Source organism: Dictyostelium purpureum (assembly GCF_000190715.1).
Source record: "Dictyostelium purpureum unplaced genomic scaffold DICPUscaffold_355, whole genome shotgun sequence".
Lineage (NCBI taxonomy): Eukaryota > Evosea > Eumycetozoa > Dictyosteliales > Dictyosteliaceae > Dictyostelium > Dictyostelium purpureum.
In genome coordinates this window covers 1-22240 of record NW_003519691.1, presented here as the reverse complement: position 1 = coordinate 22240, position 22240 = coordinate 1, and the positions used below count along the sequence as shown (strand labels likewise).

Sequence of the window (22240 nt, the reverse complement as noted above, 5' to 3'; positions counted from 1 at the left end):
ACACATAAACCAAAATAGTATTTTTATAAAAAATATTTAAAAAAAAAAAAATGATAAATTAAAAAAAAAAAAGAAAAATATAAAAAAATAAAAAATTAAAAAAAAGTTTTTAAAAATTTTTATAATCGTTGAGCCTATAAAAACTCTTTTTCTTTCTTTTAGACCATGTATCAATGCAATTAAAGGCAAAGTTTATTGTTATAACCTAATGTTACCATATTAATGGCCTCTATATCATCACAATATATATAACATATGTTATCTTTTTGTTCTTGTTCTAAACGTTCCTTTTCTAATCTTTCTTTTTCTAATCTCTCTCTTTCTGCACGTTCTCTTTCAATACGCTCTCTTTCCATTCTCTCCATTTCTATTCGAATTTTTTCTGATTCGACCCTTTTTGCTTCCTCCTCTTCAAATTATGTTTTTTGGTGGGGCCCATGTTGTGTCCATTATAATTGTGATCATTGGACTCATCATCAGACTCCAATGGTCTCTTCATTGGAGTACTACGAGTTGATTTTGGAGCACCTCTATTATTGAAAACTCGTGGAACATTTGATGGTTGTGGGTGTTGTTGATGTGGACCGGTTGTTAAAATAATATCAAAAGCATAACAGATGATTTCTTCAAAAGGAAAAGCTTTTTCCGAAAAAGTAAATCCAATTGGGTAACTTCAAAATTATCAAAAAAAAAATTAAAACACTTTATAAATTTCCACAATAAAAAAATTTAAATAATAATTACATTATATGGCTCTACACTACTATTTACATTAATACAGTGATTTATTTTTGTGATTACCTTTTTAGTCAATAAATAGAAAGAAATTTGTTTTTTTTTTTATTTTTTATATTTTATCTTTTTTTTTCTAAAATGATTTTTACTATTGGTTAATTCATTATTATTTTCTACATGATGATTATTAAATATTGATTTTAAGTCATTTATTTAATTATTTTTTTTTTTTTTTATTAATAAATTATTTAAAATTATATTGATAATGTAAATTATTATAATAACTTTAATTGAAGTTTTCTCCCATATAAATTAAAATCTATAGTTCATCTTTGTAAAATAATAAAGTTTTTTTTTGATAATAGTGAAGTTCCCTAATTGGATTTACTTTTTCCTTTTGAAGAAATCATCTGTTTAATTTTTTTAAAAAAAATTTTAACAACCACTATGAATTGTGTGCCACACCCCATTAATTTTTTATAATCATTTAAAAAAAAAAATTTTTAATTTAAAATTTTTAATAAAAACTTTTTATTTCAATTTTATTTTTTTTTTCAATTTTTAAATTTCATTCCTTAAAGAAATTTTTTTTATTTTTTTTTTCTTTATTAATTTATCTGTATACAAATAATAATTTACATTTATTTATTTATTATAACAATCAACACAATAATAATATGAATAACTTTTTATATTAATTAAATAATTTTTAGCAATAAACAAATAATAATTTGCAAATCACCTTCCACATCACCATTATTTAATAATAATAATTTAATATAAAATGATTGGTTTTATAGTATTATTTTTCCTTCTTTGTATAGTCCTTGGTTTTTTATATGGTTTTTTACCAGGTTATGTTTCATTTTTATTTTCAACCAATAATAACAATAGAAATAACACCGGGAACGATTATTTATACAGATACAACACCTTCGTCTACCCACAACAAACTACACCAATTTTTTATACTGCTCCAGTAAATAGGACACAACCACAACAAATTCAACAACACCACCAACAACAACAACAACAACAACAACAACAAGGCTCCCAACACCAACAAGGCTCTCAACACCAACAACAAAATCCATTCTCAAGGGCTCAATATTACCATCTCCCATCAAATAACCAAATCTACCCACATTATTCTGCTGATATAATTATGACAACCGGTCCACATCAACAACACCCACAACCATCAAATGCTCCACCAGTTTTCAATAATAGAGGTGCTCCAAAATCAACTCGTAGTACTCCAATGAAGAAGAGACCATTGGAGTCTGATGATCAAACTTATATTGGTCACAACATGCACCCCCTCAAAAAACATAGATTTGAAGACGAGGAAGAACAAAAAAGGGTCGAAGCAGAAAGAGCTCGTGTAGAAATGGAAAAGAAAGAAATGGAGAGAATGGAAAGAGAGCGTATTGAAAGAGAACGTGCAGAAAGAGAGAGATTAGAAAAAGAGAGATTAGAAAAATTAGAAGAAGAAAGATTAGAAGAGGAACGTTTAGAAGAAATAAGATTAGGAAAAGAAAGAGCAAGAAAGGAACTTTTAGAAATAGAACTAGAACTAAAACAATTACAAGAAGAAGAAGAGCAAGAACAAGAACAAAAACAAGAACAAGAAAATAACGTATGCTCTATATGTTATGATGAAATAGAAGACTCTAAAATGGCAACAATAAACTGTGGCCACAAATTTTGCTATAAATGCATTATTAAATCTTCTAAAATTAAAAAAGAATGCCCATTGTGCAGACAACCAATCCGTACTATTAAAGTAAGTAATTCATACATTCATATTTATACTTAATAAATAAAAAATATATATTAATTTATTTCTTTATTTAATTGTAGGTTAGATGCTTAGAATTTAATATTGATTATCCAGGCTATGAATCCGATGATAGATATAATGATGACTCCTTTATTTCAGGTCACCTATATTATAACAGACGTAATAACTATAGTACCTTTTGAAATCGATAGCAATTAAATTAAAATTTTAAGTACTTTATTCGATGTTTCATTTATGAAATAGATGAAGAACTAAATATTAGTTACATTGCTAAATTCAAAGTTTCAAGGAATTATATATATTACCGTCTTCCGAATCATCCAAAACTTCTAAAATTAGCCACATCTGCATCATAATTTAAATAATATCTCATCATACAGTTCAGTTCTACAGAAAAATGCAAAAAAAAGGTTCAAGATAATACTAAATGTTCCAGTTCAAAATAGCAGCTAATAATTCAATAAGGTAAGTATAATTAAAATATTTACATGATCATTATAATATTTGAATATAAAAGAAACTAATATTTAACTTTAATACTTTTTTAGTTTAATTCAAATTCTATATTTTTCGATATCAATACGTTTTCAGTTTAAAGTTTCTAATCTAACATTAAGGTTTTTTCGATCCAAAATTCAAAAACAAAGTGCACGAAAATCTTCAAGGTAACCATAGCCAAAAATCAGAGCCCCGCTTTTCTTTTAAAGTTCGAAACATTTTATTTCACTGCCGCCACATTCCTTTAATTAAATCACCATTTCAAAACAGATAAGAATGCTTCATAACTATAGCCCACTTACTTCAAATCAACAAGTTTTAAACTATTATAATAGAAAATCATATCACAATTCAGTCAAAATCATATACCAGCAGCTCAAACACCCTTTATAATCATCACATCAACAATTTTCACACAAATCCGTAAACAAGCAGTATAAACACTCAAACTCATATTCCAGAATTATAAATGCCATTTACAACCATCACATCAACAATCGCACTCCAAATCGGTAAACAAGCAGTATAAACACCATTTACAACCATCACATCAACAATCCTACTCAAAATCATAATCAAGCAGAATTGCCACACTAATTCACAACACACTAAAAACATATATAAACAATATATAATCATGCATAAACCATCAATAATAATCAAAAGTAAGTATATAATTATAAACAATAATCAACTTATAAAAAAGAATGAAGATAAAAACAGAATTATTAACCAGATTATTTATATCAAAGAATAGGTTGGAAACAATTTAATAATTAAATTAACATATAACAATCAAAAAAAAGTAACCTTCACCTTTATATGAATAAATAAAATAAAGAAATAAATAAAAAATAATTTTAATTAAATTAAATTACAAAAATAATGGATTTGTTTTATTTTTATTTTACCTTTTTTTAAAATTTATATTTTATGTACCTTTTTTTTTTTTTTTTTTTTTCTTTTTTTTTTTATAAACCACTAACATAACCAGGATTGGCATTTGCATTTATTTTAATTCTCTTTGAATAAAATGGTTCTAATTCAGTATCTTTATTTTTTGGATGAAGTGAACGTTTGGAAGGATCAACTTGATAAAGAGTTTTGAATTGGTGACGTTCACGAAGGAAATCTGGAAGAGTTTTATTTGCACCAATATCTTCAGGTTTGACAAGGTAATGTTTAACAGGTTCAGAATCATCATTGGTAACATAAGCGACAGCGAACGAACCTGGAACACTATCACTAAAATGAATTAAGAATGAACCCTCTGGGAGATTGGTTAGGAAACTGTTACATTCAGATTTAGTGATTAAACCATAGATTGAACCAGATGACCATAATGGCTCGATATGTCTCTTAAAATGGATTGCTTGAAGAATTGGTCCAAACTTATCCTAAAATGATTTACATTTGGATTTGCTAATTGAGGCTTTACCATCGAAATAAAACTTTTGGATATATTCGAATTCCCAACTGTGAAGTTTTCTCTTGATCTCTGATGATTGATGAGTTGCTGTTAAAATATGACTTTGAAGAATATTTGCAAATAACTCCCATGGGATCTCGTCTTTAGAGTTGAAAGCATCGGCGATTAAAAGTTTACCTGCAGCCTCGGCCCATTGAGACTCATTTGTAATAACGATAACTGGGTTACTTTGTACACTTTCAACCTGTTTCTCTACAGTTTTACCCGAGGTCTTTTCTTTGTAATTTGCGATGAATCTAAGACTTGATGGTGTCATACGAGTTGATACATTAATTTTAATACCCAACCGAATGTAAAATAGTGTTTTTATTGATTTTAAAATTATCTTTAATACTAGGATTTTATAGTATAAATAGGATAAACAATTAATGCCCCTTTGAGTTAATTAAAGACTAAAATAATTTAAATGGATAACATAATAACCCGCAATCAAAGCCATCACAATGAAATGCTTAGACCCTGGGTATATTATTTTTTTATTTGTAAATAAATATTTTATTATTTAAAATTTGAAATTGTATTTTTCTACCTTCAAACAAAGAGTAAATATTAATTTCGTATATATTTAAATGAAGATCAAATAATTTATTTGAGATATCTTTGAATAGTTCAAAATGTGCGAAACTTGAATCGGCTGTATATTTTCTAAATAAAAATACCACTGAATATAATTGAATCGATTTTGAATTGTTTTTGAAAATTTCGACTATTTTATACAAATCTTCAACTTCAGTCCAATCTAAATTAAAAAAATTTAAATCTCTGATCGATTTGTTGTGGGACACAATTTGCTCTATAATAGTTGTTATTGATTCGAGTAGTTTGGTTTTAATTGGCACTATTGTTAAAGTTCTGAGTGTTCTTGTTTCTTTGAGTGCTGAAATTATATTATTATCCATAAAATCGAAATAATGAAGACCAAGATCTTTGATTGTTCTATTATTTAATATTAGTGATTTTAATGAGTTTGTAACAAAAGAGTAGTCCAGGTTATCAATATTGCATTCGCCCTTGTAACAGATATTTATTAGAAATAAGCATTTGATAGTTCTATTTTCACTTAGTGTATTGATCATCATTACAAAATCATTCTTTACTTGATTTCTAATGTGGCTGGGGAATTCGATATTTTGACAAAGGTTTCTACATATCTTCTTTGTATAGATATTTGTAGTTGGTAACTCTACCTCATTAACTGCCCTAATAATATCGTGAAAATATATGGGAATATTCGCAGTTTCTAGCTTTGTCTTTTCGTTGTTGATTCTTGCTAATGTTTTTGGCTCTACATGATCCCCACCTATAATCTCGATAAATTGAAGAGATTCCATTTCAAATATATTGGTGTAATCTGTGTGTGAAAATGATTCTCTATATTCTACCCTTTTTGGTAAAAGTTTTTTAACTATATCCATTCTATCTTTTCTATGTGTCAAAAAATTTGCTGGTAACATTCCAACCAGTGCGATTTTATTGATTTTTAAATTATTGATTTTATTTAAAACATCTTTAACTCCATAATTAATTTTGAAATCAAATTCGACATTATCTTGAAATTTAATATTTGGATAGTCTATATAAGGATTAAAATCTTCAATTGGTCCTTCAATATTTATTAAAACCTTTAAATTATTATTATTACTATTATTAAAATCATCATTATTATTAACAAATTCGTAGTAATCTTTATATGAATGAAATAATCTAAAATTTGGATTTTTTATTATTTTGAACTGACTATTATTGATATTGTTTGCCATTAAAGGTTTAAAAAAGTCAAAACATAAATAGGTTAAACTTAATTCTAACGATAATCTAGTCATTTTGAACCAACTCTTACAAACCAATGCATAATTGATAATTTCATTATTATTTATTGTTCCATTATATCCAGCTGATCTAAATTTATATAGTTGACCATTAATTTTTTGAAATATTATAAAATCAATTATGTACCCATAAATATATAATAGCATTTTGTTGATAAAAAAAAAAAAATAAAAAAAAAATAAAAAATTGAAAAAAAAAATAAATAAAAAATTAAAAAAAAAAAAAATTTCTAAATTGATACACAGATTTAAAATACATCACATATCAACAAATTCATTATCTTTAGACCACAAAAACAAACCAGATAAATTTTAAACCAATAAATAAAAAGATAAAATAAATTTTCCAACTTTAAAATATTTTTTAACAAATTGTATTTTTTTTTTTATATTTTTAATAAACTTTAAATAATTTATCTTTTAAAAAATATGCAACAAATTAATTGGAGTTGGTATTTTCTTTTTTACCTAAGCAACAACTGGGTATGATGATGCAGTAGCAACGCCACATCTATTGCCGGTGTTTCTTTTCATTCTAAAATAACCTATTATTGTAAACCATCGTTATTAGTAATGAATAAATAATTTAAATAAATTAATTAAAAAAAACGTACCCTTCTCACCCCAACCAGAACCCTATAGTAAACCAATTTTAAAATAAATATTAGTATTAACAATAATAGACAATAACAGATAATAGATATAACAATACCACTTACCCAACTATTTTTTATTATCCAATAATCAACACCGTTTTGTGTGCCATAACCTATAAAATTTAAATTAGTTTCTATTAATAGATATTTTTTAACATAATTTTTTTAAAATATACTTACCAAGAACTATAACTGCATGTGTAGTTCTAGTTTTTTGACAATTAGGACTATCGTAAATACCACCCAAATATTGCATGAATTCTCGAGTAGATGCGTCATAGGCAACTGCAACTGGTCCAATAGTTGCAACAGCATTTGCCAAAGCTTCCTCATTATCCCGTGGAATCATGACAAAGTTTGCTAGTGGTGAGTATTTTTTATCACTAGCACGACACTGACCAACCTTGTACTCATATGGATATTCTCTTTCTAAATTTATACCACCAAAATCTTTTATATAGTTAAAGGAATTATGCATCCTAAATATTAAATTAAAATGGTAATGTTAATATAATACTATCTATTGATAGATAAATTATACTTACCAACCACCACTACAACCACCATTACCATATTTGGATGTACAATCAACAATTTGTTGTTCTGAAAACTCTTCATCTCTTTGATGTTTTCTTTTATAATGTGCCTCAATTGTACCAATAGCAGAGAAAGCATAACATGATCTGTGGAAAGAAAAACAATTAATTTAGTAAATAAATTTTTATATAAAAAATATAATAAACAGTATTTACCCGCATCCTCCTTGATTTTTAATATTTTTACCATATCCCCAAACTCTCCAGTCAATACTAGTTGGTATTTGTGAACTTTTTAATAAGCCTGGTTTGTTGTTTGGGGTCTCGGTTTGATTAGAATGATAACAAGTATAGTTGATTTGTTGTAAATTTACCAACCCCACAGATTTCATTATATATCCAAATCTAAGTGATTCGCCTATTGGAATAGATGATATCCATGATGGTAATCCATATTTATTTTCCCCAATGGTCGAAACTTCCCAAATTTGCTGAACTTGTAAATAAAAGTTAAAACCATTGATTAATAATGCTCCATCATTTGTAACTGTTACTTTGACTTGAATATAATCATCAGTTTGACCGCTAACCCATGAAGTTTCGATAGTTTGTTCAATTTTAACACTACATGGACCTGATGTTGGTGATGGTGTTTCGGTTGGAATTGGTGTTTCGGTTTCAGTTTGATTCCAAAGTGATTCATCAAGTTCTTCAGTATCCAAAACACTTAAATAAGTATGTTGAAATTCTTCTAGTGTCATATCTGAAAATTGAGTTAAACCAAGTTCCATTGTAGTTTCATTATTTTTATTATACTCTTGAACAAATCTACTAGAGTCTTTGAAATTTTCATAAACTTTATAAAAACTATCTGCTGAATAAGTTTTATTAAATTGATTAGACCAATCAATAAACATCTTTTGATAGTTAAGTTCTCTTTTTCTGCATTCTTTACCATAATAACCTAAAAAGCATCCACAAATATCACGATGATGATAACGATTAAAATGATGGTTTTTTTCTAATTTATCTTTATCAGTGTTATATTCATCTTGCTCTTCTTCCTGATCTTGATAATATTCTTCTTTCTCTATTTCTTCTTCTTGTTTTTGTTGTTGTAATTTTGTATTGTAATAATATTTGCATCTGTTACATTTTTCATCATGAATATCATCAAGTTCAATATAGTTGTGATGATTATGGTGATTGTGTTTATTTGGTATTTTAACTTTTACTACTACCTCTATGGTATCATCATCAGCATAATGATGTCTTCTTCCATTATAACTATCTTCTATATCATTATCATCATTATATCTACTGGATGATAAAGTTATACATAATGCCAAAATTATAAATAATGAAACTAATACTTTGATTTTCATTTTATTACAATATTATTATTATTATAATTATTATAATTATTATGATTAAAATAAAAAATAAAAAAGATTTTTATACAAACATAATTTTTATTTTGATTATGGTTTTTACATAAATAATAAATTAATTTAAGGTGTTTAATTTTTTTTTATTTAAAAGTTTCGTAAAAATTAAAGATTTTCCCAAATATAACCATTTTCTTTGCAAAAAAAAAAAAAAGTAAATTTTCGGCTTTTTTAATTGATTTTTTTTTTTAAGTAATTAAAAAAATTTGATTGCACCATATTTTTTTGTTGAGAAAAATAATAAAAATAGATAAAAATAAATAACACTTTTTTTAATAACCTTTTTCAAAAACTTTATATAAAACACAAAAGTTTTTTTTATTTTCTGGGAGGTGTGATTACCTTTATTATTAAAGCTAATTTGAGATCTGTAAAAATATTTTAAACTGTTTCACATAAAAAAGATATTGTTTTAAAAATAATTAATTTTTTAAAAAAATTTTTTTTTTTTTTTTTTAATTAAATTTTGGTTAAAAAAAAAAAAAATTAGGTAAAAATTACTTGTCCTATGGAAAATGGTAATAAAAAAAAAAATATATAGAATCTAATTCTTTTATACCCAAAATTCACCAACCAATTTATAATCATTATGAATCTAAAAGATGTTTAAAACAAAAAAAAAAAAAATAGTATAAATAGATTAAAAAAAATGATTTGAAACAATAGTATAAATAAAATGATAAGTAATAATAGTAATAAAATAGTTTTAATTACAAAAAAAGGATTATCTGAAGCATTTTCAGTAGTTAATAGCGAAATTCCAAAACCAAAGAGTGGTGAAGTGTTAGTTAAAATTGACTATGTTGCAATCAATAGAGCTGATTTTGGGTTTTCTTTAGGATGGTATTTACCATTCGAAAAGTATCCAAATCCATGTGGATTTGAAGCCTCAGGCACCATAGTAGAATTTGCAAATGATAAACAAAGTAGCAACAGCAATTTAAAGATCGGCGATAAAGTTAGTGTAATTTATACAATGGATCATACAAAATATGGTACATTTGCAGAATATGCAGTTTTTCCTATCGAAACTTTAATCAAACATAATGAATTGGTTAGTCAAAAAGAAGCAGCTGCAACATGGATTTCATATTTAACAGCCTATTATGGTTTGGTTGAAAATGGTAAAATTAAAAAAGGCGATTATGTTGTAATCACTGCAGCAAGCTCAGCATCTGGTATGGCAGCCATTAATCTAGCCAAATTATTTGGTGCCATTGTTATTGTAACAAGTCGTAGTGATAAGAAAAAACAACAACTCTTAGACTATGGTGCCGATCACTTTATAGCTCAAGACACTGAAGATTTTGTTCAACGTGTTAAAGAAATTACCAATGGCCATGGTTTTGACATTGTATACGACTCTGTTACAGGCTCTTTTGTTTCCAAACTAGTAGAAGCTGCATCAAAAGGAGCCAAATTAGTACTCTATGGTGGTATGGACCATTCTCCAATCTCTTTTCAGTTGGGTGGTGCAATTTCAAAATATTTAAATATTAAAATTTTAAATTGCAATGAATACCTCTACCAACCAGAATACTTTAAAAAAGCAACTGAATTCATCAACAGCAATTTACATACATTTAAGTCTATAGTTGGTAAAGAATTTACAGGTATCGATCAAATAATAGACTCTCTTAATTATCTTTCAGAATCCAATCTATTTGGTAAAATTTTGGTCAAGATCAATTAACAATATTAAAACAAAATATCACAAGAATATTTAATTTCTTTTTTTTATCAGTTAATAATATAAATATTTCTATATTATTTTCATTTTTTTTTAGAAACAAATAAATATTAATAAACCAAAATCTATTTTCACAAATAGAATTTTTTTTTTTTTATTAACTATTTAAGTTTTTTTATAAATTTTATTTCTGTAAAGAGTATGGTTATTTCATTTAGTTTATTGTTTTCTAAAAAATAAAATATAGTAAAATAAATAAAATACATAATATAATATATATAACATAATAGAATAATAAAAAAATAAAAAGATACTATTTGAGAAAATACAAATAAAAAAGAAAAAATAAAATTATTTAAATCTTTAATATGATAATAAATAAATAATTATTTATTAATTGGTTTAAAAATCCTGTTCATATTGACTTTTTAGTATTCTTCTTCTTCTTCAACTTCTGTTTCGGCGACAGAGTCATAATCCTTTTCGAGAGCAAGGAGATCTTCTCTGGCTTCAGCAAATTCACTGTATTGGTTTAATGAATAAAAATAAAGAGTTAATATGATTTCATAAAGTTAATTTTAAAAAAAAAAAAAAAAAAATAAATAAATTATAAAAACTTACCCTTCTTCCATACCTTCACCGACGTACCAGTGAACGAAAGCTCTCTTGATGTACATTAAATCGAATTTATGATTGATACGTGAGAATACTTGTGAAATGGCAGTAGTGTTGGATAACATACAAACTGATTTTTCAGTACGAGCCATGTTATCACCATTTTCACCAAGAACGGTAGTTGGTTTAGAGTTGTTGATACCACATTTGAAACCAGTTGGTGACCAATCGACGAATGAAACAGTTTTTGATTTTTCATTTCTAATGTTTTGAACGGCTTTTTGGGCTTCTTTTGGAACAATGTTACCTCTGTACATTAAACAACAAGCCATGTATTTACCTAAATGTGGTTGACATTTAGCCATGATGTTATTTTCAGAGAAAACAGAGTTGGTGATGGCATCAACAGTGATGTTTTCGTGTTCAGATTTTTCTTTGCTGATGACTGGGGCGTATGAGCAGAGAACAAAGTGAAGACGTGGGAATGGGACTAAATTGGTTTGAATATCATTGATATCAAGATTTAATGGACCTGGGAAACGGAGTGATGAAGTTAAAGATGAAATAACTTGAGCAATTAAACGATTTAAGTTGGTGTAGGTTGGTTTTTCAATGTCTAATGATTTCTTGCAAATGTTGTAGATGGCTTCATTGTCTAACATGAAACTGACATCAGTGTGTTCTAAAAGAGAGTGAGTTGAGAGAACACTGTTGTATGGTTCAACAACAGAGGTTGAAACTTGTGGTGATGGGTAAACACAGAAATCAAGTTTTGATTTTTTACCACCGTATTCAAGGGCTAATCTTTGTAATAAGAGTGAACCAAAACCTGAACCTGTACCACCACCAACTGAATGGAAAACGAGGAAACCTTGTAAACCTTCACATTGATCAGCGAGTTTTCTAATACGATCAGCACAAACTTCAATTAATTCTTTACCGACAGTGTAGTGACCACGAGCATAATTGTTAGCGGCATCTTCTTTACCAGTGATGAGTTGTTCTGGATGGAAAAGTTCTTTGTAACTACCAGTTCTAATTTCATCAATAACAGTTGGTTCTAAATCTAAGAAAATAGCTCTTGGGACAACTTTTTTACCATTTGATGATTCACTAAAGAAAGTATTTAAATCTTTGTTATCACCTTGTGATTTACGAGCATCTGGAAGGCTACCATCAATACCAATACCATGTTCAAGACTATTTATAAAAAAAGAGTTAATATGTGTAAAACTTATAGATTATTATTATTATTGTTGTTTGATGTTTACCAATATAATTCCCAACAACTGTTACCAACTTGGACACCAGCTTGACCGATGTGAATTGAGATAATTTCTCTGGCCATTTCTTTATTGTTTATTTAATACAACAAAAAATTTAAAAACTAAAAAAAACTAAAAAAAAAAGAAATAAAAATATATAATATCTGTTTAGTTTCTGATAATGAAGAAAACCTCACAAATTTATTTATAATATAATTAAAAAAAAAGTGAAAATAAAAAAAAAAAAAAGTAAAAAAAATTGATGGTGAATTTTAAAAAAAAAAATTAAAAAAATTTTTTATTTTTTTTTTTTTATTTTTATTTATTTTTTTAAATTTTTAAACAAAAGTTTTCAAATAAATAAATTAAATTATTTTTTTAAGATATTAAAATAGAAATAAAAATAGAAATAAAAATAGAAATAAATAAATAAAATTTAGCTTCACATTTGTCATTTCAATAACTTTTTTTTTTTTTTTTTTTATAACAAATACTATTACAATAATTACAAAATTAGAAATTTATTACAATTATTTTAAAAATTTTTAAATATCTTTTTTTTTTTTTTTAATTTTTTTAATTTTTTTTCAATTTTTTATATAATTTAATAACACACTTCAAGCATACATATAAAATTACAAAATGAACAAAGTTATATTATATGCAGATTTAATAAGCCAACCTAGTAGAGCAATATTATTTTTCCTTATAAAAAACAATATTAACCATGAGGTTAAATTAGTATCCATTGCCAAAATGCAACAAACAACTGATGACTATGCCAAAATGTAAGTTTAAAATAATAATATTTAATAATAATAAAAATAGATATTCAATATTAATAAAAATAAAAATAATAAATTTATATATGTAATTAATTTCTAGAAATCCATTCAAGAAATTACCAGCAATCGAACATGGTGGTAGAGTATTTATCGAATCACACAATATACTAAGATATCTCAGTCAAGAATTTAAAATTGATTCAATGTATGGTCCAACTTTAATAGATAAATGTAATATTGACACCTACTTGGATTGGCACCATCTTGGTCTAAGAAGATATGCAAGTACACTTTTCTTTCAAAAATTTGTATTACCAAACTTTGGCAAGCAATCCAACGAGTCCTTTATAAAAGATTCAGAATACAATTTACCAAAATCATTAAAACAAATTGAAGATATATTTTTAAAAAATGGTCAAAATAAATTTTTAATTGGAAATAATCTAACCATTGCCGATTTTTCATGTTATGCAGAAATTAAACAATTAGAAATGATAAAATACGATTTTTCAAAATTCAAAATATTAAACGATTGGATGAAAAGAGTAGAAGAACTTGATGGTTGTTTACAATCAAATAAAATTTTAAATAGAATCGTTTCAAAATTATAGTATTAATAAAAATAAATAATGAAAATGTAAATAAATCTAAAAAAAAAAAAAAAAAATATATAAAATCCATATTTTTCTTTTTTGTTGTGTCCAACAATTTTCCTTAAATATTTTTTTAAAGAAATCACAATATTCCAATAAAAACTGTTAAAATAATAAAAAATAAAAACAAAATTAATATTTTTTTTTTTTTTTTTTTTTTTCATTTTTTTCAGAAATTTTATTTAGATATTTTATTTACACATAAACATCTTATCATCAATTTCCCAACCATTCGACTGGTATAAAACAAAGGAATAGGAAACTATGTTGCAATAAAAATATTTAATATTTTTTTTTTCTTTTTTTGAAAAATAAAGGGGTAAGTAAAAATTAAAAAAATATTAAAAAAAAATATAAAAAAAAAAAATTTGTTTTTTTTAATAACCTTTCTAATAACAAATATAAAATACTCGATAATATGCAAAGTGATAGTAGCAATCAAATAATCCTTTATGGTGATAAATTATCCCAACCAACAAGAGCTGTATATATCTTTTTACGTTTGAATAAAATAGATTTCGAATTTAAAACCATAGAAATTAAAAAGTTTCAACAAAGATCTGAAGAGTTTTCGAAAATGTAAGTGTAATAAAAAAAATCATCTTTTTTGTTTTTTATTAACTTATTTTTTTTTTTATTTATTTTTTTTTTTTAAATTATATTAAAGCAATCCAATTAATAAGGTACCAGCTCTTCAATATAAAAATAAAATTTTTGTAGAATCACATAATATACTTAGATATTTAAGTCAAGATCTTAAACTTGATTCATTTTATGGCCCATCATTAGACGAAAAATCAGACATTGATAGCTACCTCGATTGGCACCACTTTGGTCTCCGTAAATGTGCTGCTACTGCATTTTTCTTACAAGTAGTTGCACCAGTCATGAAGATACAACTCAGTCCAGATTATATTAAGGATTCGTTTGCTCAAATACCACTTGCTTTATCTCAAATCGAAACCATATTTTTAAAAAATGGCGAAAATCAATTCATCAATGGTAATAAACTTACAATTGCCGATATTTCATGCTATTGTGAATTAAAACAATTATCAGGTATTAAATATGACTTTACTCCATATAAAGCAATCACTGAATGGTTAAATAAAATGGAAAAGCTCGAAGGTGCAGATGAAGCAAATTCAGTAATCAATGAAATCGCTTTAACTGGCACATATAATTAAAAAAAAAATAAAAAAATAAAAAAATAAAAAATAAAATTAAATTATAATAAAAAAATTATTTTAAAATATAAATTTACATTGTAATTCTTCTTTTAGATATTTGTTTTTTATATTTATTTTTAAATGATATTATTATAATGAAAATAATTATTGCATTTTTTATTTTAATAGTTAATTTCCGACCTTACACCAACCAGATAAAATTTCTTTTATTTAAAAATAAAAGATGTAAAAATTAGTATTTTAATTGATCCACGTAAAAATTTTTATATTTTTTTTTTTTTTCAATTTAAATTTAATTTAATTTAATTTTTATTTTTTTTATTTATATTTAAAATTTTTTTTCTTTTTTTATAAACACAAACAAATTAATAGATTGACGAAAGAATAAAATAAATAATTTCAATAAATAGAAAGACGGATAAATAAAATGGAAGCTTCTAATAAGGTTATTCTCTATGGTGATCCACTTAGCCAACCAACTCGTGCTGTTCAATGGGTTCTTATATTAAACAAGATTGAATATGAATTTAAATTGGTTTCAATTATTAAAGGTGAACAGCGTGGTGAGGAGTATGCTAAAATGTAAATATATATATATTTTGTTATTATCAATGTTATATTATTATTATTAATACAATTTTTTTTTATTATACAGTAATCCATTACAAAAATTACCAGCTATTGTCTACAAGGGTCAAGCTTATTTTGAAAGTCATACAATTTTAAGATTCCTTTGCTATGAATTTAAACTTAATAGTTTATACAGCCCAGATGACATTCAAAAAAGAGTTAAAGTTGACGAATATCTAGATTTCCACCATTTAGGTTTAAGAAAGTATGCCTCAACTAAATTTTTCTTAACTTTTGCTGCCCCACATTTAGGTATTCCAGTATCACAAGAGCACCTTAAAGAAGCAGATACCTATTTACCAAAAGCATTACATCAAATAGAAACTGTATTCTTAAAAGATAAGAAATTCATTGCAGGTAATGAGGTAACCATCGCAGATTTTTCATGTTACAATGAATTAAATGAATTATTACTTATCAAATTTGATTTTGCTCCATACAAAGTTATCACTGAATGGATGAAGAGAATGGAACAAATTGAAGGTTACAAAGAATCAAATGCTGCTTTTCTCAAAATTTTAGAAACTGGTAAATTGGAAAAATAATTATTTATAATAGAATTATTAAATAAATAATAAAATTATTAAATAAATAAATTTTAATAATCAAAAAAAAAAACAATATAAGAAATTTCAATTTTATTAAAGAACAACATTGTTATTGGAGAATATTCTCCATTTTTTAAATGGCGTTAAGTTTATGATGAAAAACTATTTTTAGTAATTACACATTACTTTTTTTTTCTGAATTTTTTGTATTTTTTAAATTTTTTGTTTTTTTTTTTAATGATATTTTTTTCTCGAAAATTCCTTTTGTTAAAATTTTTTCTCGAATTATTATATCTATGTTTAATTTTTTTTTTATCAAAGATGGTTACAATAAATAAATATTCACCATAATTGTGTTTTTTTTTTTTTTTAATTTTTAAAAATTAATTTTTTTATTTTTTTATTTTTAATTTTTTTTATTTTTATTTTTATTTTTTAATAAACTGTGAACTTTAAAAAAAAAACACTATACATATTCATATAAAATAAAATGGATTCAAAGGTAATTTTATATGGTGATTTATTATCACAACCAGTTCGTGCAATTCATTGGTTTTTAATATTAAATAAAATTCCATTCGAATTAAAACAAGTTTACCTTGGTAAAATGGAAACCAGAACAGAAGAGTTTAAAAAATTGTAAATAAACTAGATTAAAATTGAAATTAAATAAAATATTAATAATTTTTTTGTAATTAAAATAGAAACCCACTTCAAAAAATGCCAGTTATCAAATATAAAGGTCAAATATTTATTGAAAGTCATACTATTTTAAGATTACTTGCACAAGAGTTCAAACTCGATTCATTTTATAGTAGTACAGATGTATTCGAACGTTGTAAAGTAGATACATATTTGGATTGGCACCATTTAGGTAGGGAGTTAATAAATAATATATAATAAATATTTATAAAATATTAAAAGTTTTTTTTTAAAATTTTTAAAAAACAGGTTTAAGATGTAATGCACAATCCCTTTTTGCACAAAAATATTTAACTCCAAAGTTTGGAAAGGAATTATACAATGACAATAACCTTGATGCAGAACGTAACCTTCCACTTGGTTTACACCAAATTGAAGATGTATTTTTAAAAGGTGGTGCTAATAAATTCATCACTGGGGATACTATCACCATTGCTGATCTCTCATGCTATTGTGAATTAGAGCAATTGAAAGGTATTCAATACGACTTTAAAAAATATAAAGTACTCTACGAATGGATGGGACGTATGGAACAATTAGAAGGTTATAAAGAATCAAGTGTCGTAATAAACAAAGTAGCAAATGAAAAATAATAAAAATATAAACCAAACAAACAAACAGACAGACAAATAAAGATTCATTTTATAATTATAATATATTTTAAAATTAAAGTTTATTTATTTATTAATTTATTAAAATTGTTTAAAATCTACATCATTGCAATAATGGGCATACTCTAATTGATCCATTAATTGGGTTTTAATTATTTTCTTATCTTGTTCATTAATTAATAATTCCATTGTCCAACTTTGCTTTAATGTTAAAGGTTTGTTTATGAGTGTTGGGTTATTTTTCATTTCTTCATTTACTTTTATTACCTTGCCAGAGATGGGTGATAAAAAGTTAATATCGCCTTCTAATGTTTTAATTGAAATGATTGGTTGATTCTTTTTAATTGTATCATTTATATTTGGTAGTTTGACATCGGTTACTTTATCAATTGCAATATTTGCATAATTTGTAATACCTATTAAACATTTATCTCCACTGGTTTCTTTTTTAGTTGTTGGTGTATCTTCATTAGAATCTTTTAATAATTTTACCCATTGGTGACTAGGAGTAAATTTATAGCTAAAAAATCTTTTATTATTATTATTATTATAAATATTTCTATATAAAATTGAAATAAAATTTTTGTTTCTTTGCATTATTTCTTATAATTATTATTATTATTCGTTGTTATTATTTGATGAAGCCTTTGAATATTAAGGTTTTTCTATTAAATGAAGTTATTTTTTTTTTTTTATAAATTATTAATTTTTAAAAATTTTATATAATTTTTTAAAATTAAAAATTAATTTTTTTTATTTTTTTTTTATTTTCTTTTCGAAATTAAAAGAATTTTTTAATTTTTATATTAAATCTATCAAAATCAAAAAAAAACCATTATAATAATAAAAATCAATTTAATAATTTTTTTCAAAATATATGAAAAAAGGTTTGATTATATTATTAATTTTTTGGTTGAAACAATTATCACTAACTCATGGCTCCACTGTTCACAATCTTTTTTCAATGTATCCCCAAAGATTGTTTTAATCTACCATACCATCAATGATTTTTGCCTTGGTTATAAGTCATTTCAAAACCTATTGCATAAAGGTCTTTTTGTTAGTGCCTGACAAATAAATGAAAATTATTATTGTTTATTAAATAAATAAAAATAAAAAATTAAAAATAAAAAAAAATAAAAAATTTAATTTATTGATAAAATTTCCGAACTAAACGATAGAGAAGGAAAAATGAAATAAAAATAGTTCATTCCAACACCCATAAATGTAATTGAATTAGTTAATATTCTTGCATTTTTTGAATAGTTGTATTCGTAATCTAAATTTGAATGAGGGTAGCTATTGTTGTTATCTGAATTACATTCATGATTTAATTGATTAATTTCTCTTTGATATTGCTGAAATTCGGATTCATACTCTTTATTTACTTTATTTGAAATTTGTTGTTTAACTTGATAATAAATAAATTTTTTGTAAGGCGAAAGATTATTTGGACAAGGTACATCTAGAAAATAAAAGGATGGTGCTAAAATATTTGGAATTTTATCAATTTCTTCTTTTGATTCTAAATTTTCGTTTTGCTGAACTATTGAATAGTTGGCGGAGGTGGTAGTACTACCAAAAAATTTATTTAACAATTCACTATTATAACTATAGGTTTCACTAGTTTCACTTGAACAGTCATTGAATTCTTTGTTTGCACTATAAAAACCTTCCTCTTCCTCTTCATAGTTTTCATCATCTTCGAAATCTTGCTTTAACTCCTCTTCATCTGTATAATATTCACTATTATCACTTGAACTATTGAAATCTGTGTCATCCACATTACTGTTTTCATAATATTGTTTATATTGATCTGGATTTGACTGCTGTTTCTTTAAACTTTCATATTCTGGAATGAAAAATGAAATACAATAACCATTCTTTAAACCCACCATTTTCATAATACCATAGAATAATTTCGAAATAATATCGGAACGTACCAATTTTCTATGCTGAGTGCCAAATTTTTGAAATAATTTTACAAGTTCTTCATCATTTGAATGTAATTTATATTTTTTCTTTAATTCCAATAGGCTTTTTAATCTTTCTTTATGGTTTTGAATCTTTAATTGAAATCTTTGAATAATAATGGTGATAATTCTTAAACAATCTGGATTAAAAGAGGTTAAATTATTATTGTTTTGTTTATCGTCTTCGGTGTCACTGTCATCATCACTATCATAGTTGTTTCGATTAATAAAATTGTTGTTTGAAAGGAACACTTTATTTATGAGTTTATCTAATTCGCTTGGTGAATATTTTGTTATTGAATCGGGTCCAAAAAAATCAAAAATTTCTTTATATTTTTTTTCTATCATATCATCACTTTCATCTTGATGATATTCGTCATCTTCAAAAAATTGATTATCACCACTATCACTTTCTTTTATGCAAATAAGGGGTTCATTTGATTCTTCTAAAACTGGTACTTTTTGTAATATTTTTTCAAATGTTAAATCTTTATGTCTATTTTGTGTTGGTTGTTGATATTTATTTATTGTTGGTCTATTTATACTATCACTATTTAATTTTGATATTGGAATTGAATCTTTTGATAGTTCTAAATTCATTGAAGAAACTATATCTGGTTGAATTAATATTAAATTGTTGGTTTCATCATCATTGATATTATTATTATTATTATTATTATTATTATAAAAATTATTATTATATAAATTATTATAGTTATTATAAACACTATCTGAATTGTCATCATGATGTTGAGTTTTTATTTTATTTGCAAAAAATTGTAAATTATCATCATTCTTATTTAAAAAAAACAGTGGATTGGTTTTAGTTGAGTTACTAGTACCTTCTACTGTTAAATGGTCACTATTCATTGAAATAATTAATGATTCATAGCTAAAATTATTATTTGAATCTGCTCTATTTTCTAAAATAACTATAAATTTTATTAATATTGTATTTTATTATAATTGTTTAAAATTATAAACCTTTAATTACCTTCATCACTTTTTAAAATCTCAATCTGTTGTTGGTATAATTGTTGTTGTTGTTGCTGCTCTTGTAATTGTTGCTGTTGTTGCTGCTCTTGCTGTTCTTGAAATTGTTGTTGTTGCTTTTTTAGATCCTCGCTATGTATTTTATTCCTAATTTGATCGAGTATATATTTTTGTTGTGGATTTGGTTTAATATTGTTTTGATTTAACCAATCTCTTTCGGCAGAGTTTTGTTTTTCCTGTCTTTCTTTTTCCTGTTGTTTTTTTTGTTGTCTTTGTTGTTCAAATATATCTATTTTTGGAATTTTTGTGTCTATAACCGATTTGACTCTTGGGTCATCTTTTACTGACTGTAATGTTTTATATTTTAAACTATTTTCATTTTTCTTTCTTTCACTTTCGAGATCATTAGCACCTTCACTATCTTCATCCTGCACAGGATCTTTATCCTGTTCTTTTTTTGGTTGGTGACAATCTATTATATTATTTTTTTTTATATTTAGTTGAAATTTAGTAAACTCTTTTTCATCACTGTAATATTCAATCTTTTTTATTGGGAACTGTTCTTTTTTGGAATATCGATTTATAAACTCTGAATGTGATTGTAATAGGTTTTGAAAAACAATGTTATCTTTTGGATTGGGTTTAGCTTTTACTTTTGGTGGTGCGGGCACTGAAAAACCTTTAATTGGCTTAATAGTTGGTGATGCCGGTGATGAGTTTGGTGATGGTGGTGTAGATGAATTTGGTGATATTGATGGCATTGCTATGTTATGATTGTTATGATTATTATAATTATTATTATAATTATTATTATAATTATTATAATTATTATTATTATTATAAATATTATTATTAGTATAATTATTATTATTATTATTATTATTATTATTATTATTATTATTATTATTATTATTATTATTACAATTATTACTACTATTATTACTATTAAACATTGGTGTTGTTTTAGTTGGCGATTTTAATGGGTTTTTGTATATTTGGTTATTATCATTGCTATGACTACTATTAAAAATATTTGTTGAGGAGCTGCCACTATTGCTCTTAAAATCCTCTTGAAATGAAGGTGGAACAATTTGGTTCTGATCAGAGTTCTTAAAAAATGTAGAATTGGATGGGCTTGGACTATTACTATCAAATGAATTCTTCTTGTATATTGATTTTTCCGCGCTGCTATGATGATTATAATTGTTATGGTTATTATAATTGCTGTGATTGCTATAATTGTTATTTTTATTGTTATAATTATTATAATTATTATAATTATTATAATTATTATAATTATTATAATTATTATAACCATTATTGATATTATTATTATTTACATTATAGTTTAAATTATTGTTATTTACATTACTCCCTCCATTATAATTACTATTATTGTTATTACTATTGCTATTGACATAATTTTGTTGATTATTGTGGGCTTCATTACTATAACTTTCATTTTTATAAGTTTTATGTGTGTATACTTTAAAATTTTGTGTTGATTGTAGGGAGGTATTGTTATTGCTATTATTGCTATTACTGTTACTATTTACACTATTGTTTATATTATTACCTGCACTACTATTA

The 22240-nt window shown here is 24.7% G+C and overlaps 13 protein-coding genes across 13 annotated transcripts; 6 read left to right on the top strand and 7 right to left on the bottom strand.

Annotated features, from left to right (window-relative positions):
• Positions 1–179: 179 nt before the first annotated feature.
• Positions 180–365, bottom strand: DICPUDRAFT_157345 (uncharacterized protein; the record flags this gene model as incomplete). Its single annotated transcript, XM_003292556.1, has 1 exon — positions 180–365. The coding sequence occupies one exon, from the start codon at positions 363–365 to the stop codon at positions 180–182; it is 186 nt and encodes a 61-aa protein (XP_003292604.1).
• A 1154-nt stretch (positions 366–1519) lies between these two features.
• DICPUDRAFT_157344 (uncharacterized protein) lies at positions 1520–2895 on the top strand (the record flags this gene model as incomplete). The annotated part of the gene is made up of 2 exons (XM_003292563.1): positions 1520–2521; positions 2752–2895. The coding sequence occupies 2 exons, from the start codon at positions 1520–1522 to the stop codon at positions 2893–2895; spliced, it is 1146 nt and encodes a 381-aa protein (XP_003292611.1).
• Positions 2896–4008: 1113 nt separating this feature from the next.
• dstD (uncharacterized protein) lies at positions 4009–4782 on the bottom strand (the record flags this gene model as incomplete). The annotated part of the gene is made up of 2 exons (XM_003292555.1): positions 4009–4409; positions 4449–4782. The coding sequence occupies 2 exons, from the start codon at positions 4780–4782 to the stop codon at positions 4009–4011; spliced, it is 735 nt and encodes a 244-aa protein (XP_003292603.1).
• A 220-nt stretch (positions 4783–5002) lies between these two features.
• On the bottom strand, positions 5003–6502 carry DICPUDRAFT_157341 (uncharacterized protein; the record flags this gene model as incomplete). Its single annotated transcript, XM_003292554.1, has 1 exon — positions 5003–6502. One exon carries the CDS (start codon positions 6500–6502, stop codon positions 5003–5005), a length of 1500 nt encoding a protein of 499 aa, XP_003292602.1.
• Positions 6503–6823: 321 nt separating this feature from the next.
• Positions 6824–7939, bottom strand: DICPUDRAFT_40821 (uncharacterized protein; the record flags this gene model as incomplete). Its single annotated transcript, XM_003292553.1, has 6 exons — positions 6824–6900; positions 6970–6991; positions 7075–7124; positions 7192–7490; positions 7557–7694; positions 7764–7939. 6 exons carry the CDS (start codon positions 7937–7939, stop codon positions 6824–6826), a joined length of 762 nt encoding a protein of 253 aa, XP_003292601.1.
• Positions 7940–9671: 1732 nt separating this feature from the next.
• On the top strand, positions 9672–10688 carry DICPUDRAFT_40833 (uncharacterized protein; the record flags this gene model as incomplete). The annotated part of the gene is made up of 1 exon (XM_003292562.1): positions 9672–10688. One exon carries the CDS (start codon positions 9672–9674, stop codon positions 10686–10688), a length of 1017 nt encoding a protein of 338 aa, XP_003292610.1.
• Positions 10689–11042: 354 nt separating this feature from the next.
• DICPUDRAFT_50524 (tubulin alpha chain) lies at positions 11043–12795 on the bottom strand. Its single transcript, XM_003292552.1, has 3 exons — positions 12572–12795; positions 11307–12500; positions 11043–11207 (listed from the first exon to the last, which is right to left on the bottom strand). Exons 1-3 carry the CDS (start codon positions 12646–12648, stop codon positions 11114–11116), a joined length of 1365 nt encoding a protein of 454 aa, XP_003292600.1. The 5' UTR covers positions 12649–12795; the 3' UTR covers positions 11043–11113.
• Positions 12796–13207: 412 nt separating this feature from the next.
• Positions 13208–13961, top strand: DICPUDRAFT_40819 (uncharacterized protein; the record flags this gene model as incomplete). The annotated part of the gene is made up of 2 exons (XM_003292561.1): positions 13208–13353; positions 13451–13961. 2 exons carry the CDS (start codon positions 13208–13210, stop codon positions 13959–13961), a joined length of 657 nt encoding a protein of 218 aa, XP_003292609.1.
• Positions 13962–14421: 460 nt separating this feature from the next.
• Positions 14422–15190, top strand: DICPUDRAFT_157336 (uncharacterized protein; the record flags this gene model as incomplete). The annotated part of the gene is made up of 2 exons (XM_003292560.1): positions 14422–14582; positions 14671–15190. The coding sequence occupies 2 exons, from the start codon at positions 14422–14424 to the stop codon at positions 15188–15190; spliced, it is 681 nt and encodes a 226-aa protein (XP_003292608.1).
• Positions 15191–15620: 430 nt separating this feature from the next.
• Positions 15621–16368, top strand: DICPUDRAFT_157335 (uncharacterized protein; the record flags this gene model as incomplete). Its single annotated transcript, XM_003292559.1, has 2 exons — positions 15621–15775; positions 15849–16368. 2 exons carry the CDS (start codon positions 15621–15623, stop codon positions 16366–16368), a joined length of 675 nt encoding a protein of 224 aa, XP_003292607.1.
• Positions 16369–16861: 493 nt separating this feature from the next.
• On the top strand, positions 16862–17666 carry DICPUDRAFT_40818 (uncharacterized protein; the record flags this gene model as incomplete). Its single annotated transcript, XM_003292558.1, has 3 exons — positions 16862–17010; positions 17076–17245; positions 17323–17666. 3 exons carry the CDS (start codon positions 16862–16864, stop codon positions 17664–17666), a joined length of 663 nt encoding a protein of 220 aa, XP_003292606.1.
• A 99-nt stretch (positions 17667–17765) lies between these two features.
• DICPUDRAFT_40822 (uncharacterized protein) lies at positions 17766–18281 on the bottom strand (the record flags this gene model as incomplete). The annotated part of the gene is made up of 1 exon (XM_003292551.1): positions 17766–18281. The coding sequence occupies one exon, from the start codon at positions 18279–18281 to the stop codon at positions 17766–17768; it is 516 nt and encodes a 171-aa protein (XP_003292599.1).
• A 548-nt stretch (positions 18282–18829) lies between these two features.
• Positions 18830–22112, bottom strand: DICPUDRAFT_157331 (uncharacterized protein; the record flags this gene model as incomplete). Its single annotated transcript, XM_003292550.1, has 3 exons — positions 18830–20589; positions 20652–22039; positions 22069–22112. The coding sequence occupies 3 exons, from the start codon at positions 22110–22112 to the stop codon at positions 18830–18832; spliced, it is 3192 nt and encodes a 1063-aa protein (XP_003292598.1).
• Between the last annotated feature and the right edge of the window lie 128 nt (positions 22113–22240).